At 44.8% G+C, this 19,693-nt stretch overlaps 1 protein-coding gene across 1 annotated transcript; it reads left to right on the top strand.

The window, feature by feature from the left end:
* The first annotated feature begins 1,736 nt into the window (after positions 1-1,736).
* Positions 1,737-19,147, top strand: slc35c1 (solute carrier family 35 member C1). Its single transcript, XM_063061676.1, has 2 exons — positions 1,737-2,424; positions 17,451-19,147. The coding sequence occupies exons 1-2, from the start codon at positions 1,920-1,922 to the stop codon at positions 18,008-18,010; spliced, it is 1,065 nt and encodes a 354-aa protein (XP_062917746.1). The 5' UTR covers positions 1,737-1,919; the 3' UTR covers positions 18,011-19,147.
* The last annotated feature ends 546 nt before the right edge of the window (positions 19,148-19,693 follow it).

Raw genomic sequence — 19,693 nt, 5'->3', positions numbered from 1 at the left:
TCCGGCTTGGCAGTGCCTGATGGATGATGGATGAGAATCTGCTTGTACTTCTCAGCGTTGAGGATTCGACTAATCCCGACCGGATCACCAACTCCTTTTGCAGAAGTGCAGCCCCAACCCTGCAGAGAATCTTCTCTATTGGCTGCAGACACGCATCCACGCAGCGTTCTCCAGCTCTTCTAAGAACAAACCACCTTTGTTTGAGTCAAACATTTCAAAATTTGACTTGTCAGTCTGAAGCATTTGTTGGCATGTTAAACGCCCCAGTCTCTGTTTTTTGTAGCTAGGTCAGTTTCTTGGCTTTGTTTACACTTTTGGCTTTTTGGCAGCAATTCTTCCATGAAGACCTCTTCTGACAAGACTGTTCCGGACTGTAGAGGCGCGCATTTTGGGTTCCAGTGGTTTCTGGGATTTCAAAACTGATAGCAATGCTGGATTTCTTCTGATTGAGAAGGGACATCAGTTTGATGTATCTCTCGTTTGCTGCACTCAGTCTCCATGGCTGACCACAGCGTTGCTGGTGCTCAATCTTGCCCGTTTTTGTGCTTTTTCAGAAGAGCTTGGATGGCACATCTTGAAACTCCTGTCCGTCATGAAATTTCTGCTTGTGAGAGACCTTGCTGATAGCAGGATGACCACTTCGTGTCGTATTGCTATGTTCATCCTTGTCATGGTGTAAGAATTGATGATTTGAAGGTCAAGCTGTCATACCCTCACATTTTACCTTGGTTGTCCTTCGCCCATATGATTCCTTCCACACCCGTTTCTATTTCAGTTAATCAGTTTAGTTTATTGAACTCCTGTTGTCATTTATCATTAGCACCTGTTTGTTATCTTTCTTTAATCATGTTACATACCTACAAAGTAATAAAGTTTTTAATTTGAAAAGTGGTATTTTTCTTAGTGTGTTACGTTCTTTAACAAAAATACCAAAAAAAATCTATTATTTAATTGTTTGGAAAATTATTGCTTGGAAATCTAAAATTTGCTCTTTTCTACAGACATACTGATGCAGAAGACAAAGGCAAAATGTGTTTAAAAATCTAGGGTGCCTAAGACTTTTGCCCAGTTATATATATAACTGCGAGGACGCTCTCAAAGATAATTAAATGAAAAAATTCTAAATATCAAAAAATACTATAAAGAGCAGTAAACAGAGTCTACTGACAGGAGAACGGACAAAGGCGGCTGACTGGCACCTTTAAACCAGTCGCTTCGTGCAGGTGGGGCTCGTCAGCTGTATTTGGCAGCCCATTCTAGAGAAGGAAAACTTCCGCTCCATCCACTTATGGGGAAGGCTTCGGAACTAAACCGCGAGGAAAAAAAAATCTGGAGCTGGGTCTATATATATCTATATATATACACACACACACACACACAAAGGAAGAAATAATGCAAAAATTCGTGGTCCGTACATCCATAGTGTAATCTTCAAAGCGAAAGGGTTTTGCAACGTAAAGTCTGTCTCCTCCATAGAGCATTTCCAACATTTTCCGTTTTACTTCACACTTCGGACTCCGGGGCGTGAAGGGGTGAAGGGAAGGAGGGCGAGGCTTGCATTTATCGCCTCTCCCATCCCAAGACCGGCAAGCCAAATCATTGGCAACGGCAGGGACGCGGGGATGCCCGCCCCAGCTGCGCTCCCCGATGTGACGCTGTAACGTGGAACCCCATTCGAACGCTAGTTGCTGGGCGACCATGAATTTGATACGTTACCCGGAAGTGGAGGGCGCGCCGGGCCGGCTGTGACTGGATACGCTGGGTCTGTGGGTCTATGTGTGAGTGGTGCCCTGAGCCTGTATATACTGTAATTTATTTCGTCTTGTTATTTTAATTGTTACCGTTTTATTGTCTACTTTATTTAAGGAAAATAATATCATTGCATGACCTGTTTTTAATCACATGTTGTTGCTGGATTCATGAATTTAAAACGATCCCATATCCTCAAAATGGCGTTGTCCAACGTGGAGCAGGGGGGTTCCGAGTCGTTTGCAGTGAAGGCAGTGAAGATCACTTGTGTGGTGGTCGTGTATTGGTTCGTATCGATCACGATGATCTTTTTGAACAAGCACCTATTGGCCAGCCCGGCTCTGCAACTGGACGCCCCCCTGTTTGTGACTTGCTTCCAGTGTCTGGTGACAGTACTGCTCTGCTTCTTCCTGAACGCACTAGCCACATTCTGTCCCGGGCTGGTGGATTTCCCGTCCATTACCTTCGACCTCAAGGTTTCCAGGGAAGTTCTCCCGCTCTCCGTGGTCTTCATCGGGATGATCACTTTTAATAACCTCTGCCTCAAGTATGTCGGGGTGGCGTTTTACAACGTTGGACGTTCGCTGACCACCGTCTTCAACGTCCTCTTGTCCTATGCAATGCTGAAGCAGACGACTTCGCTCCGAGCCATACTGTGCTGTGGTATCATTATAGGTAATTATGAAACCAGCTGCTTAGCGATTGACAGTGCGTGTGTGTTTGCTGGGAAAACTTGCACAGGAGAATTATCGGGTGTTACCGGGGATGGGATGTTTCGGTGAGGAAGAGAAATTGGAGAAGCGCGGTCTCTTTCCTCCGGAGTGGAGGAGTTTAGGAGTTGTGATGGGGGTGTGTAAAACTGGGGGAAAGTACAGGATAGAGTGCAGGAAACCAGAAACGGCCCAGAAGTGCAAAGTAAATTTATCATCAAAATAGGTATATTCGCTACCTTGAGATTCATTTGATTACAGGCATTTATAGGGAAAGGAAGAAATACAATATAATTTAACAAAAAAACTATACATTAAGACGGACAAAAAGCCTATGTCCAAAAGAAAACAAACTTTGCAAATAATAACAATATTGAGAAGAGTTGTAGGAAGTCCTTGAAATGAGTCTGTAGGTCATAGAATCAGTTCAGAGTGGATGCTGATCGTTGTTGGGGGATAAGTATGATCTGGGTGTGGTGGGGGGTTTCAGGCTGCTGTACCTCCTTTAGAGGAAGAGGACATGGCCTGGACGGTGGGGGTCCTTTGATGATGGATCTTGTAGCAGTGCTCCATGTAAATGTACTGTGGTGGGGACGGTTTTGCCTGTGATAGACTGGGTTCTATCCACCTCCAAGGCACCCATTTGCCAAGGTTTGGCCAGTTGACCTTATAAGCCTCAAAACCTACCCAAGTATATTTCAAATGTTATTAATGTATCTGCTTCAGCTACTTCCTTTGGCAGCTTGTTCCATATACCAACCACCCTCTGGGTTAAACTGTTGCCCCAGGCTCCTGTGAAACTCCTCCATTCTCACCTAAAACCTCTGCCCTCTCACTCTTGATTCCCCAAACCTGGGGATAAAGGGAGATCTGAGGAAAACTACTTTTACCCACAGAATGGCAAGTACCTCGATCACATGACTGGACAAAGTGTTGGATGTAAAATGGCTAAAATTCAAAGGAAATTTATTTTCAAAGTATGTAGTTGTCCTATACATTATCCCCAATTCTCTTTCTTTCAGGCATTCACAATAGAACAAAGAAATACAATAGAATCAATGAATAACTACACAGAACCAAAGGCTGACAATCAATCAGACAGCAAACACAAATAAATGTAATGGTAAATAGTAAATAAATAACATGAATTGTAGAGTCCTTGAAAGTGAGTCTATGGGTTGTAGGATCGATTCAGTGTTGTGGTGAGTGAAGTTATCCACTTTGGTTCCGAAGTCTGATGATCGAAGGGTAATATCTGTTTCTGAACCTGGTGATGTGGGACCTGAGGCTCCGGTATCTCCTTCCCAATGGGAGCGGCAGGAAGAGAGCATGGCCTGAATGGTGGGGGGTCCTTAATACGTTGAATTGTGGGAGGTCTTTCCTGTGGTCTGGGCTGAATTCACTACTTTTTGTAGGGTTTTGAGTTATTGGGCATTAGTGTTTCCATGCCAGGCTGTGATGCGTCCAGCCCCAATACTCTCCATCATGCATCTATGGAAGCCTGTCAACGTTTTAGATGGCATGCTCAATATGCACAAACTTCAAAGAAAGTAGAGGTGCTGCCATGCCTTCTTTATAATTTGCCAGGTGTCCAGATGAATACTTAAACTGCCAAGGAAGAGAAGGCAGGGGGCAATGTGGCAGCTTAGCAGTTAGTGTCAGTGCTAATGACCACAGTTCAATTCCCATCACTGTCTGTAAGGAGATGGGCCAGAAGGATCTGTTACCATGCAGTATCTCCAAATAAGCCAAGTAAAAGGCAGACATCCCACCTCTCCCGGAAGTTCTGGGAGTCTCCTGCATATTGATAGTGGCTCCCTGAAATTATATACAATATCCCGCAAATCGATTTTTTTTGAGAGGGAGAGCGAGCATCCTGATTGGTCTCTCTTCGTGCTAAGTAGACCTATCAGTTTTCTCTGTGGGCGGGCTTTACAGTCGACCTCAAAAATAATGACAGTGTTGCTCGCTGCACTGTTTGTAACAGTGACTTTTCTGTTGCCCATGGTGGGTTAAAATGTAAAAGACATTTTGAGGTGAGTTTAACAGGTGTCATTTGTTCATTAGCGTAGCTAACGTTATTTAAGCTAGTTGGCTGGCTGCTGAGGAGATACTTTATTGATGTCCTACGTGATGACGCCAAACTCCCTGTAGACTTGCTTAAAGTTGTAATAGAATAAACATGATAATATAAGTACATATTTTAATGTCACATTTTCTGCATATACCCAACTTGGTTTACAGATTAGACAAAATCACTAAACAAAGTATTACATACACCCTTGGAGGTGGACCACGGGGGTGGGAGGGGGGTTGCCGTGCTGCTACCTCCCCGAAATGAGTTTTTGCAGGGTGGGATGTCTGAAAAGGCTACACGCCACGTACTGGAAGATGACGTTAACACAGATACTTATTATTCAGCATAGATGTGTTGATTTTTACGGCCTCTTTCCATCAGAATCATGTTTGTTGTCACTGACATGTGTTGTAAAATTTGTTCAGTACAGTGCAAAACAAAAATATCCTACAAATTGCAATAAGAAATGTATAAAAATAAATAGTCCAAAAGGGGGTAAAATAGGTAGTATTCAGGGACTGTTCGGAAATCTGATGGCAGAAGGGGAAAACTTCGTAAAACACTGCGTGTCTCTTCAGTGTCCCGTACCTCCGCCCTGGTGGTAGCAGTGACAAGGGGACTTGTTCTGGGTGATGGGGGTTTGTAATGATGGATTCCAACACCTTGAGGCATCGCCCATTTGAAGATGTCCTTGAAGCTGGAGAGGCTAGTGCCCATGATGGAGCTGACTGAGTTTGCAATTGGCTGCAGTGTTTTCCAATCCTGTAGAGTGGCCCTCCATACCAGTCAGTGATGTAACCAGTCAGAATGCCCTCCATGGTATATCTCTAGAAATTTTTTTTTTAGATTATGAGAACACTCAGTCCTCTTTTATTGTCATTCAGAAATGCATACATGCGTTAAGAAATGATACAATGTTTCTCCGGAGTGATATCTGTTACGTACCCTGTAACTGGGTTGCCAAACCAGCAGGAATGGATCACTCAGTTGGAGTCTGGATTACTAGAACTAAGAAAGTTTTATTAAAGAAACAAGCAACACAGTAATCGAAAGGATAATAAATGCAACAGTTCAGCAATGATAAACACACATGTGCACAGAATTAAGATAACAGCATCAATCAAGCTCTATCGTTGTCTAGGGATAAATGACCAATTTCAAAGTGACACAAAGTTCAGTCCAATTTAGTTCAGTTCGCAGTAATCGTTGCCATGGCGATAGACAACGTGGGGGGAGAGAGAGAGAGAACGGGAACGACTGATCATTCAGAAACGGCTTCCACTCACAGACCAACGATAGTTGCTCACAAGCAACTTTTGGGCAGGTCCTTGGTGATGTCACCTGAGGTCACCGACTGTGACCCCTCCTCCAGATGCGGTCGATCCTCTGCAGTGAACCCAGCACCCAGGCAAGGGCGGACACACACCGGGTTCCCGCTGATCGTACCTTTCCACCCTGTGCGTTGTCCGGTACTTCCCACCGACTCGTGAGAGGCGCACCGCTTCCAGGGTCTCGTTACCTCGGGTGTCGTATGTGTCTTGCCTTAGTGAACCTGTCCCTTTTTATCCCCCTGCTGGGGCATCACCTGTCCATCACTTCAAACAGTTCAGGGTTCAAAGGGGGAGCCACTCCAGACAGCTCTCTACACATCTCCAGGTGCTGTTTCATTGTGTCCCTTATCTCTCTCTTGAAGACAGGTGGCAGACCAACTGCTGATCACACAGGACAGCTAACATCTTATCTATGTGTATTTGTCACACTTCCCCCCTTTAAGGATTTTTACCCGGAGGTAAAAATTACAAACATGAATACATTATTTGATACATGCACAAATATACATCTTTATCAGCTATTTGGCTAACACAGCGAGTTTGAAGTTGTCAACACCTTGACAGACAGTCATCACATTTTCTGTTCCTTTTATATGTGTTATTAATAATCCCTTAGACCAGGCTCCAACTCAGCAAACTTCATAGTGGCCAAAAACACTGATGAATTTCGATCAATGTAACCTCTCATTTGGTTTTGTCCCAGACCACAATAACAAGGGTGGTCCCATTCCGACTCAGTTTTCTCTCGCAAGGGCTTAGTAGGAGGGTTGACGGGTATTGACTGCAGAGTTATTGCAAAACTTCCTACAGTACCCCACCATCTCCAAGAGCCTTCTGAGAGCCCTCTTGTCTGTCGAGGTTGGGAGGTCAGCGATAGCCTGCACTGTAGCTTGCATCGCTGCCAGCTGCCCCTGTGTCACCACAATTCCCAGGTAAGTGACCCTCGTGTGGCCGAATTCATTTTTTTCAAGGTTCACTATCAAGCTGGCTTCAGACAGCCGTATTAAATTGCCAATACACACTTCTGTGTTCATCAGCCCTTTAGTCACTGAATTACTCATTATATATGGATGTTGTTTGCTAGGCTGCCCTATTGTAACAGACATCACCCAACGTCCCAGTTCTTTGCATAGCCTCGGGACAATCAAGCACACGGGTGTGAGTCGTTTAATTACTTCTGCTAAAGATTCGCTTTGTTCGGGGATTAAGGGAGAGACCTTATCAGTAGACCTGGCCAAAACAATAGCCTTCTCCCATCTGATCGATCCCATACTAATCTTTTCAAAATGGTTTTTTTCACTTATCAGGGGGCCCCTAGCTTCATTGATTTCCACGCTAACACCGACTAGGTTTGTTAGCATATCAAAAGCCGGTGACCGTCTCAGTTCGCGTCGGTCATGATCAATAACATTCTTCCCCCTGGGCAGCCGGTAAATCTCTTTCATGATTCCACCAACTGTTTCCTCCAGCACCGCAAAATGTCCACCGGGGGGTACCTCGTGGGCCATGTTAAAAACCTCATCCCCATAACTCTTTTGCACCACCCCCCACTCCTCATCTGCGGGTACTGTACTTGATTTCCCTTTTTCCCTTAGCACATCGTCCTCCACACAATAGCCTACTAGTTCCCCTGTTAAAGCTGTCTCTGCCGAAACCATCAGCCCCTCGTCTCACTCCTGCGTCGGCACAAATTCTTTCCTGGCTACTGCTACATCTGTCCCAGCTCCCTCACTGCCTCTTGTCTCACTACACTCTTTCTTTCCATTTTCTACCCTCTTCCCGTACAAGGTTGGCAGAAACGTTTCAGCTAAATTCACTATCGCGGTCCCGTGATGAACCTGTGAGTCCATGGGCGGGGCCTCAATGCTGGCAGGTTGACCTGTCAATCTCACGACTGGGAACACGATTCCTCCGGCGATGTCATTACCGAGCAAGACTTCCACGCCTTTCATTGGTAATTCGGACCTCACCCCGATCGTGACTAGTCCAGAGACCAGGTTGCTTTGTAAGTGTATCTGGTGCAAAGGGACTGACTCTGTCCCTTCCCCAACACCTTTGACCTCTACCTTCCCAGTCTGGGTCTCTGAGCTAAACTCTAATACACTCTTCAGTATTAGTGACTGACACGCTCCCGTGTCTCTCCAGATCCGCACTGGAACTGGTTTTAACTCCTCCTTCACTGACAGCAATCCGGCCGAGATAAACTTCTCGCGCCCTTCCTGGACTTTTTCAGACCTGTCCTTCCCTAGCGGTTCGCTTAACAGCTCGATACAGCCATTCAAAATCGCTGTTTTTCCTTTTCCCGTCTCCTTCTTTGGGGCAAAGCACCTGGACACAAAGTGTCCGGCTTTCCCACAATTCTAACAGACGACCCCAGGAGACTTCCTACCAGACTGCTCCCGGTCTACCTTATCCTTTTCACTAGTCCCCGGCTAACTTTCTGACTTTTCCGGTGGACTCTCCCCGCCGTCCTGACTACCCTTCTGGTAGCCTTTACTTGGGGCAAACTTCATTTTATGCGTCAACGCATACTTATCCGCTAACTTAGCAGTTGCGGCTAACGTGGCTGCCTCTTTCTCATCGAGGTAGGGTCTCATACCCTCAGGGACACAACCTTTAAACTGCTCAATCAGGATCAGCTGCAGCAGTCTGTCATAATCCCCCTCTACCCCCTTCGAGGTGCACCAACGCTCACAATATGTCTGCATCTCACGGGCAAACTCCAAATACGTGCAGTCCCACTGCTTCCTCGCATTCCGGAACCTCTGCCGGTATGCCTCCGGGACCAACTCATAAATCCTGAGGATGGCCTCTTTCACCACCTCATACCTCTGGGCATCTTCCGCGGACAAAGCGGAGTAAGCTTCTTGGGCTTTCCCTTTCAGTACACTCTGAAGTAACACAGCCCACTTATCCCTCGGCCATTCCTGACTTATAGCCACTTTTTCGAAGTGGAGAAAGTACCGATCCACGTCGGTATCGTCAAATGGGGGAACCAGCCTAACCTCCTGGGTCGCCCGGAATCCTCCACCTTGGTTCGGCACGAGCCCCTGCTCGGCCCTTATCTTTAACTTCTCCAGCTCAAATTCCCTTTCCCTCTGTTTCCCTCTCTCTTCTCGCTCCCATTGCCTCTCTTTCTCCTCTCTCTCCAACTGTCTTTCTCTCTCTTTCTCCTCTCTCTCCAACTGTCTTTCTCTCTCTTGCCTTTCTACCTCTTTCTCTTTCTCCCGCCTTTCTAACTCTCTCTCCTCATGTTCTAACTGCCGTACCCGGAACTCGTGCTCGAGTCTCAGTTTCTCAAGCTGTACCTGTACCGCGTCTCCAGCAGGTTTTTCAATAGACACCACCCCCAGCTCACCTTGGGGAAACACACCTTTTGATACATAGTGCTCTACATTAGCTCTGTGTATCTCCTCTCTCCTCATTGTCGACTTCACCTTAGCAAGATTCAACCATTTGGCCACAGCTATCAATTCCGATTTCCTGGCATCCTCTAATGCCTCCAAGGTCGACGCCTTTATAAATTCCTCAGCCTCCATTTCTGCTGTTTGTCTTTTCTTTCTTTTGGGAATTTTAACCCAATCAATTTACTCCGTCCCAAATTTAGCGTTCAAAATCCCGGATGAGAACCCCACTTATGTTACATACCTCGTAACTGGGTTGCCAAACCAGCAGAAATGGATCACTCAGTTGGAGTCTGGATTACTAGAACTAAGAAAGTTTTATTAAAGAAACAAGCAACACAGTAATCGAAAGGATAATAAATGCAACAGTTCAGCAATGATAAACACACATGTGTACAGAATTAAGATAACAGCATCAATCAAGCTCTATCGTTGTCTAGGGATAAATGACCAATTTCAAAGTGACACAAAGTTCAGTCCAATTTAGTTCAGTTCGCAGTAATCGTTGCCATGGCGATGGACAACATGGGGGGAGAGAGAGGGGGAACAGGAACAACTGATCATTCAGACACGGCTTCACTCACAGACCGGCGAGATGGCTCACAAGCAGCTTTTGGGCGGGTCCTTGGTGATGTCACCTGAGGTCACCGACTGTGACCCCTCCTCCAGATGCGGTCGATCCTCTGCAGTGAACCCGGCACCCAGGCAAGGGCGGACACACACCGGGTTCCCGCTGATCGTACCTTTCCACCCTGTGCGTTGTCCGATACTTCCCACCGACTCGTGAGAGGCGCACCGCTTCCAGGGTCTCATTACCTCGGGTGTCGTGTGTGTCTTGCCTTAGCGAACCTGTCCCTTTTTATCCCCCTGCTGGGGTATCGCCTGTCCATCACTTCAAACAGTTCAGGGTTCAAAGGGGGAGCCGCTCCAGACAGCTCTCTACACATCTCCAGGTGCTGTTTCATTGTGTCCCTTATCTCTCTCTTGAAGACAGGTGGCAGACCAACTGCTGATCACACAGGACAGCTAACATCTTATCTATGTGTATTCGTCACATATCACAGAAAACAAGACAGATCAAAGACTGACACTGACAGAACCACATAATTATGCCATGTAGTTATAACAGTGCAAAGCAATACCATAATTTGATGAAGAACAGACCATGGGCACAGTAAAAAAAGTCTCAAAGTCTCAAGTCGACCGACTCCCGAGTCCTCGATAGCAGGCGGCATTCCCTGCCATAAATCTCCAGGCACCGTCAACTTGCCGATGCCTTGGAAGCAGCCGACCCTGAGTCCATCCGTTCGAAAACTCCGAGCTTCCGAGCAGCCTCTCCGATACAGCCTCCCAAGCGCCATTCTCTGCCGAGCGCCTTCGACCTCTCCCCAGCCACTGAAACACGCAAGGCCGAGGATTTCGGGGCCTTCAGCTCCGGAGATTCCGGTTACCACACAGTGGCAGCGGCAGCGAAGCGGGCATTTTAGAAGTTTTCCAGATGTTCCGCTATGCACTCACGTCTGTCTCCATCAAATCAGGAATTGTGCACGGTCCCCTACTTGACAGATAACAGATTAGGAGACATAACAAATTTCCTCAAACTCCTAATGAAATCTAGCTACTAAAGTGCTGCCTTCATAACTGCATCAGCGTGTTGGGCTCAGGATAGATCTTCACCGGTTCTTCAAGCTGATCGCCTTCTGCACTGCTGACCACTTTTGATCAAGTAGGGCAGGGGTTCCCAACTTTTTTTTTATGCCATGGACCCTTACCATTAACTGAGGGGTCCATGGGGCCCAGGTTGGGGACCCCTGGCATAGACTGACCATGGTGAACATTCAAAGAAAAAAAGTAGCTCGTATTAGCTAATTGCAGAATGCTTTAAACAGTTTGAAGTGTATTGTAATCTAGGAAAGAAGATGTGGTGTTAACAATAGACAATAGGTGCAGGAGTAGGCCATTCGGCCCTTCGAGCCAGCACCGCCATTCACTGTGATCATGGCTGATCATCCACAATCAGTATCCAGTTCCTGCCTTACCCCCATAACCTTTGATTCCACTATCTTTTAGAGCTCTATCCATCTCTTTCTTGAAAGCATCCAGAGACTTGGCCTCCACTGCCGTCTGGGGCAGAGCATTCCACATATCCACCACTCTCTGGGTGAAAAAGTTTTTCCTCAACTCTGTTCTAAATGGCCTACCCCTAATTCTTAAACTGTGGCCTCTGGTTCTGGGCTCACCCATCAGCGAGAACATGCTTCCCAGTGTGTCCAATCCCTTAATAATCTTATATGTTTCAATAAGCTCCCCTCTCAGCCTTCTAAATTCCAGAGTATACAAACCCAGTCGCTCCAATCTTTTGACAAGTTTGCATTTCTACAGAGCATCTGATATACTAAAATGTCCCAGGGACTTAACAATAATGTGGATAATTCTGCAAGGTCAGAAATCAAATCCTGTAGGTCTCATTGGTAAATATCTATGGTAAATCTGTCCTCATGTTTTGGGTGTAGGTCTTCATCCAGTAACATTTCTGCTAATTGCATTAAATAAGAGGCATAGATCGAGTGGACAGCCACAGACTTTTTCCCAGGGCAGAAATGGCTATTACAAGGGGGCACAATTTCAAGGTGATTGGAGCAAGTATAGAAGGCATTGTCCCCCACACAGAGTAGTGGGTGTGTGGAACCCCATGCCTGGGGTGGAGGCAAATACATTAGGAACATGGATGATAGAAAAATGGAGGGCTATGTAGGAGGAAGGGTTAGTTAGACCTTTGATTAGGTTAACAGGTCGGCAAAAATGGTGGGGCAAAGGGCCTGTACTAAGCTGAAGGGTTCTATGTGCTAGGAGTGCTCTGCACTGTTCGTTCTTGCTAATTCTTGTGCAGTAAATTGATCGTAGTGTTTTTGTTGTCTTGACTTTAAGAGAAGTTGGGATAGGTACATGGATGGTAGAGGTATGGAGAACTATAGTCCTGCTGCAGGTCAATGGGAGTAGGCAGTTTAAATAGTTTGGCATTGGCTAGATGGGCTGAAAGGCGGGTTTCTGTGCTGTACTTTTCTAAGACTCTGTGAAGGTCCAGCTCCAGAAAAATACAGAGATTTTAAAGCCCGTGACATGCTGTGAGTGTTCAGATTGAGATTCAGTGCAGTTCAAAGGGCAAACTACCATGGATGCTCAGAATGTTGAAGATGTTCAACAGGTCAGGTAGTATTTGTGGAGAAAGAGAGCATGTCTGTGGTAATTGACCTTTCATCTGAGAACCAGTTATAAGATACAGAATGGTAGAGGGAACGAGGCAAAATGGTCCCTGATAGGGTAGAAGGAAGGAGAGATTGAATAGCTAGAGGGGCGGTATCATGAGATGACAGAAATTTCGATGGAATGCAAAAGCAGGAAAATTAAATGCATCAATGATTGTGGAATGTATGATGGAAATATTCATTATCTGGAATTATCAGCAAAATTGACTCTCAAGGGCTACAGTGTACCTAGTCGGAGGATAAGGTGCTGTTCCTTCATCTGTTTTATTTTCAATTTACTTTATTTGGAAATACAACACAGTAACAGGCCCTTCTTCCCAACAAGTCTGTACTACCCAATTACACACGTGTAACCAATTAACCTCCTAACCCACATGAGGTTAACCACTTTGGTGGTAAGAACGGGAAGGCAGATTATTATCTAAATGGAGTCAAGTTAGGAAAAGGGGAAGCACAACGAGGTGTTCTTGTACATCAGTCACTGAAAGTAAGCATGCAGGTACAGCAGGCAGTGAAGAAAGCTAATGGCATGTTGGCCTTCATAACAGGGGGAATTGAGTATAAGAGCAAAGAGGTCCTTCTGCAGCTGTACAGGGCCCTGGTGAGACCACACCTGGAGTACTGGGTACAGTTTTGGCCTCCAAATTTGAGGAAGGACATTCTTGCTATTGAGGGAGTGCGGCATAGGTTCACAAGGTTAATTCCCGGGATGGCGGGACTGTCATATGTCGAAAGATTGGAGCGACTGGGCTTGTATACTCTGAAATTTAGAAGGCTGAGAGAGGATCTTATTGAAACATGTAAGATTATTAAGGGATTGGACACGCTGGAGGCAGGAAGCATGTTCCCGCTGATGGGTGAGTCCAGAACCAGAGGCCACAGTTTAAGAATTGGGGGTAGGCCATTTAGAACAGAGTTGAGGAGAAACTTTTTCACCCAGAGAGTGGTGGATATATGGAATGTTCTGCCCCAGAAGGCAGTGGAGGCCAAGTCTCTGGATGCTTTCAAAAAAGAGATGGATAGAGCTCTTAAAGATAGTGGAATCAAAGGTTATGGGGATAAGGCAGGAACTGGATACTGATTGTGGATGATCAGCCATGATCACAGTGAATGGCGGTGCTGGCTCGAAGGGCCGAATGGCCTACTCCTGCACCTATTGTCTATTGTCTATTGTCTTTGGAACGTGGGAGGAACCTGGAGTGCCCAGGAGGAACCCACACGGTCAATGGGAGAAAGTACAAACTCCTTATGGACAGCGGTGGAATTAAACCCAGGCCACCGGCAATATAACAGCAGTATGCTAAATGCAAGGCTACAATGCTGGTCCTTTTGGTGGGCTTTGTTGGAACTATGTGGGTGAGGTGTTTGAGATGATGCGTTGGCGTCTGGAAAGGAGCAGAATGAAGAGAGGAACAATGTCCTCAGTGGTAAAATGTTAAGGGACCTAAATCATTTTGGGTACACACATTTTAAAGAAGGGCCAGCAAGCTAATCTCAAAAAAAAAGTCCAAGTTTTGTATTCCTAGAGCATCAGAGATTTGAAAGCAGCTCCTCCAATCCTCAAGCCTCTATTCCACACTCTGCATGGCTGTTATTGGTTTATTAGTGTCACGTGTATACTGAGATACAGTGAAAAGCTTTTGTTTTTTTCTATCCAGGCTGATTATTTCGAACAGAGGGTCATCAAGGTAGTGATGCTGGTAAATGTAATGAATCAACCTGCTGAAAACCACTTGCAAAGAGTCGCTGTGTTCCATCAAAACTATTTTAAACTTTTGTACTGGTCAGCATTGAAATAACATTACTTCCACTGCCTTCTCAGACCATAAGACATAGGGGCAAAATTAGGCCATTTCGCCCATCGAGTCTACTCTACCATTCCACCTTGGCTGATTTATTTTCCCTCTTAACCCAATTCTTCTGCCTTCTCCCCTTAACCTTTGACACCCTCACTAATCGAAAACCTGTCAACCTCCTCTTTAAATATACCCAATGGCTTGGCTGGCCACGGCAATGAATTTCACAGATTCACCGCTCTCTGGCTAAAGAAATTCCTCCTCATCTCTGTTCTAAAGGGACATCCTTCTATTCTGAGACTGTGACCTCTGGTCCTAGACTCCCCACTTTAGACAATACATTGCAGATCACTGCACTTCAGAATCAGAATCAGGTTTATTATCACCGGCATGTGTCGTGGAATTTCATAACTTCACAGCAGCAGTGCAGTGCAATACGTGATAATATGGAAAGAAAAAAATAAAATAAGTAAATCAATTGCAGTAAGTATGTATGTATATTAATAGATTTAAAACAGTGCAAAACAGGAAGTAATATATTTCTTTAAAAAGTGAGGTAATGTTCACGAGTTCTATGTCCATTTAGGAATCATATGGCAGAGGGGAAGAAGCTGTTCCTGAATCACAGAGTGTGTGCCTTCAGGCTTCTGTATCTCCTAACAATGAGAAGAGGCTTGCCCTGGGTGATGGGGATCCTTAGTAATGGACGACACCTTGAAGATGGCTTGGCTGTTATGCAGGCTAGTACCCAAGATGGAGTTGACTAATTTTACAGCTTTGTGTATTTTCTTTCAGTCCTGTGCAGTAAACCCCTCCACCCCCATACCAAACAGTGATGCACCCTGTCAGAATGCTCTCCACGGTACATCTATATAAGTTTTTGAGTGTTTTAAGTGACGAACCAAATCTCTTCAAACTCCCGATGAAATATAGCAGCTGTCTTGCCTTCTTTATAGCTGCATCGATGTGTTGGGACTAAGTTACATCCTCCGAGATCTTGGCACCCGAGAACTTGAAATTGCTCACTCTCTCCACTTTTGATCCGTCTGTGAGGATGAATTTGTGTTCCTTCGTCTTGCCTTTCCTGGAGTTCACAATCAGTTCTTTCATCTTACTGACATTGAGTGCAAGGTTGTTGCTGCAGCACCACTCAACTAGATGGTATATATCGTCCCTGAACACCCTCTCATCTCCATCTGAGATTCTACCATCAATCGCAGTATCAACAGCAAATTTATAGATAGCAATTGAGCTTTACGTAGCCACCCAGTCTTGGGTAGAGAGGGAGTAGAGTAGTGGGCTAAGAACACAGTGTAGGTCGTCAGTGAGGAGGAGATATTATCACCAATCCGCACAGATTGTGGTCTTCCGGTTAGAAAGTCAAGGGTCTAATTGCAGAGGCCTAGGTAGCTTATCGATCAGAACTGTGGGAATGATGGTGTTAAACGCTGAGTGATAGTGAACAAACTGAGGCAGGAGTTCACTCTAGCCGTGCCCAATTCTCTCAAACCATTTCATCACCATAGATGTGAATGCTGCTGGGTGATGGTCATTAAGGTAGCCCACACTACTCTTCCTGGTTTCTGCTATAATTGTTGCCTTTTTGAAGCAGGAGGCAACTTCCAACCATAGCAATGAGAGGTTGAAGAAGTCCTTGAATACTCCCGCAAGTTTTCAGAGCCTTCCCAGGTATTCCATTGGGGCCTGCCACCTTGTAGCAGGTCACCCTTCTGAAAGACAGCCTAATATCAGCCTCAAGGTCACTGGGTGCGTCAGGGATCTTCACAGCTACAGTTATATTCTCCCTTTCAAAGTGGGCATAGAAGGCGTTGAGCCCATCTGGTAGTGAAGCATCGCCACCATCCATGCTATTGGGTTTTGCTTTGTAGGAAGTAATACCTTGCAAACCCTGCCATAGTTGACGTGCATCCGATGTTGCCTCCAACCTCTCTCAGAATTGTTTCTTCGCTCTTGAAATAGCCCTCGACAAGTCATACCTGGTTCTCTTGTACAGACCCGGGACACCAGACTTAAATGGTACAGGTCTAGCCCTCGCCAGTTGACAACCCTCCTGGTTCATCCACGGTTTTCATTTTGGGAATGTACAGCAAGATTTTGTAGGCTCACACTCATTCACACAGGTTTTAATGAAATCAGTAACAACTGCGGAATACTCATCCAGATTTGAAGATGAATCCTTGAATACAGTCCAGTCCACCGATTCAAAGCAGTGTAGTTTCCTTTTCCTTCTCCCTACTTCTTCGGCCAAAAGGCTTAAATATGAGCTTCAGACATCCCATTTACCCATCAACAACCCCACCAAATCTCCTCAATTCAGTTCAAAATTCAGGATTGTTTATTGTCATTCTTCAGTAGACAAGTGTAAAGAAACAGTGATTATTACTCTGGATCAGATGCTGCATTAAGTAAACAATAAGTTCAAAAAGTATAAATTTAAAAGCAAGCCTACAAAGCAGGATACTTAAGTAACTATTTGTGATTGTATTTACATTAGATTAGCTTATGTACGTAAAGTAATATGCACAGGAGTATCTGTACATAAGGTGACTGACAGGAAAGTGACTCTTGGCAAGAGAAGTTCTTCTTAAGTTAGCAGCAAGGCACGTGAAAACACAGTAGAATAGTGACTGACTGTGTAGGTGTGAGGTGGGTTGTTCAGCTTTCAACCAGTGACCACTGAATTCAGACCATCCAGCGTTCAAAGTAAGTTTACTATCAAAGTCCGTATACGTCACCATATGCTATCCTGGGATTCATTTTCTTGTGGGCGTTCGCAGTAAATATAAAGAAATACAATAGAATCAATGAAAAACTGTGCACAAAGTCAAACGACCAATATGCAAAAGATAACAAACTGTGCACATGAGGAAGAAAAACCAAAGTAATAATAATTAAATAAATAAATAATATTGAGAGTGTGAGTTGTAGAGTCCTTGAAAGTGAGTTCATAGATTGTGGAAATCAGTACCATGGTATCAACAACGCCATAATCAAAATTGCCTTTATAGATTCTGGAAGGCCACTGGCTCTTCATATTTTTTAAAAAATGTCAATGTTTCCAGTCTTCTTGTGTATAATTTTGTAATTTCTTTGCAGGTGGTTTTTGCCTGGGAATAAATCAGGAGGGAGTTGCTGGCAGTCTGTCGTGGACTGGAGTGATGTTTGGAGTAATGGCCAGTTTGTGTGTGTCACTGAACGCCATTTATACAAAGAAGGTTCTGCCAGCGGTAGATGGAAGTATCTGGAGACTCACCTACTACAACAATGTTAACGCTTGCATCTTGTTCATTCCATTAATTACCTTCACTGGGGAGCTGAAAACCCTGTTCAACTTTGACAAGCTCAACAGTTACAACTTTTGGGCGATGATGATTTTAGGAGGCGTGTTTGGTTTTGCCATTGGATATGTCACGGGACTACAGATCAAGTTCACCAGCCCACTGACCCATAACGTCTCCGGTACGGCCAAGGCCTGTACGCAAACGGTCCTGGCCGTGTCCTACTATGAAGAGGTCAAGACCGTTCTCTGGTGGACTAGTAACCTGCTGGTCCTGTGTGGTTCCTTTGCCTACACCTGGGTGAAGGGAGTCGAAATGAGGAAGATGCAGGAGCAGACGTCAAACAAGAGCTACGAGAGGAACGAAGCTCGGGTCTAAAACGAGGGCGTGATCTGTTATACTTGAGTGTTGGGAAAGGGAGTTTGAGTGGATAGAGGATGGAAATTGCCGAATAGTTGAATTTTTGCAACAGCACTCCCCTCTTTCTCTCGCCGTCTCCCCTGCAGACACGCTGGACGGTGCTGGAATGTTCCCGCACTGCTCCAGCTTCACTTGCCAGCCCACTCAAATCAGTGGGTCCTCAGCACTAAGGACTAGTACACTCAAGGCACCATGATAACACTCCCAACTTCCCTCAGATCATTGCTGTCATGGGAGCCATGACAACTTTAGAAGTGTTGCATTGCTGACTCCTGCCCACGACAGCAAGCTGATGCCTTGACACCACTCCTGTTCGGTTTTCCCTAAAATTCCCTGTGGTTAATTAAGGCTATGGTATATAGTAAATGGGGGGATCTCCCTTGTTCATACAGTGTAACCTGGGGGTTGGCTGTTCATGCGAACATCGTAAACTAGTTGGGTCTTTTTGTTCTCACACTCCCTTTTTTATGAAAGCCATGATTTGCTTTTGCCCCACCCCTGTCTATGCAATCGTTGAACTGTGATTCTGGTAATTGGGAAAAGATTAAAGGTGAGCAAGAGGGAGATGATTTTGCCTGTGATGTCCTCATTGGGTTAGAAATTCATCCTTGGGCAATGGTGCAATGTAATATTATAATGAATTTGTGAATTTCAGTTCTTTGAACTATAACCAAATTCCTGAATAGAATGCAAGTTTCAACTGCTACTGTTTAGCAGAAGGGGAAGAGGACACAATTCCATCTCATCCTTTGTAACCCTTAAAGCAAAAGGCATTATAATTCTTTTGGGATAAAGGAGAACTGAAGGGGTTTCTTGAGAATTTATCTTGTAGTAATTTGATTGCTTTAAACACTTTTATGTTTTCACTGAAAGGGTAAACTCATTGAGTTGGGGAAAAAAATTGTTTCATTATTGAGGATTCCAATACATTTCATGCCGTGGTGTAAACCTGTTAATCAAAAGTTTAAATTGTTTTTTGATCATCTGAAAATAAAACCTTTTACCACAACTTTCAATCCTTTGGTTTATAAAGGCTTATGAATTAATTTTTTGAATATGTTTGTTTATATTACATACAAGTGTCGATAATGGTTTTAGTATCTATTGCTGAGATGTAGGTTTTGAAATGCCTTGAATTGAAAGGATGCTTTGCCAATCCTAGTGTATAACGGGTTAAAGGGAAAACAAATCTCAGGGTTGTATATGGTGACATACAGTATGTACTTGGATAATAAATTTCCTTTGAACTTCGAATTCAAAGTCAGTTTATGAACAAAGTACACAGTGGCTACTTTATTAGGTACACCCTGTTAATACAAATATCTAATCAGCCAATTGTAGCAGCATCTCAATGCATAAAAGCATTCAGATGTGGTCAAGTGGTTCAGTTGTTGTTCAATCTAAACATCAGAGTGGGGGGGAAATTTAGTCAAAGTGACCTTGACTGTGGAATAATTGTTGGTGCCAAACGAGGGGGTTTGAGTATCTCAGAAGCTGCTGCTCATCTCCAGAGTTAACAGAGAATGGTGCGAAAACCAAACTATCCAGTGAGTGGTAGTTCTGTGGGCAAAATCACAATTGTTAATGAGTGTAGTCATAGGAGAATGGCCAATCAGATTCAAGCTGACAGAAAGGCGACGG

Source organism: Mobula hypostoma, chromosome 11, assembly GCF_963921235.1.
Source record: "Mobula hypostoma chromosome 11, sMobHyp1.1, whole genome shotgun sequence".
NCBI lineage: Eukaryota > Metazoa > Chordata > Chondrichthyes > Myliobatiformes > Myliobatidae > Mobula > Mobula hypostoma.
The sequence above is the reverse complement of the archived record's forward strand: the minus strand, read 5'-3'. Positions and strand labels throughout refer to the sequence as shown.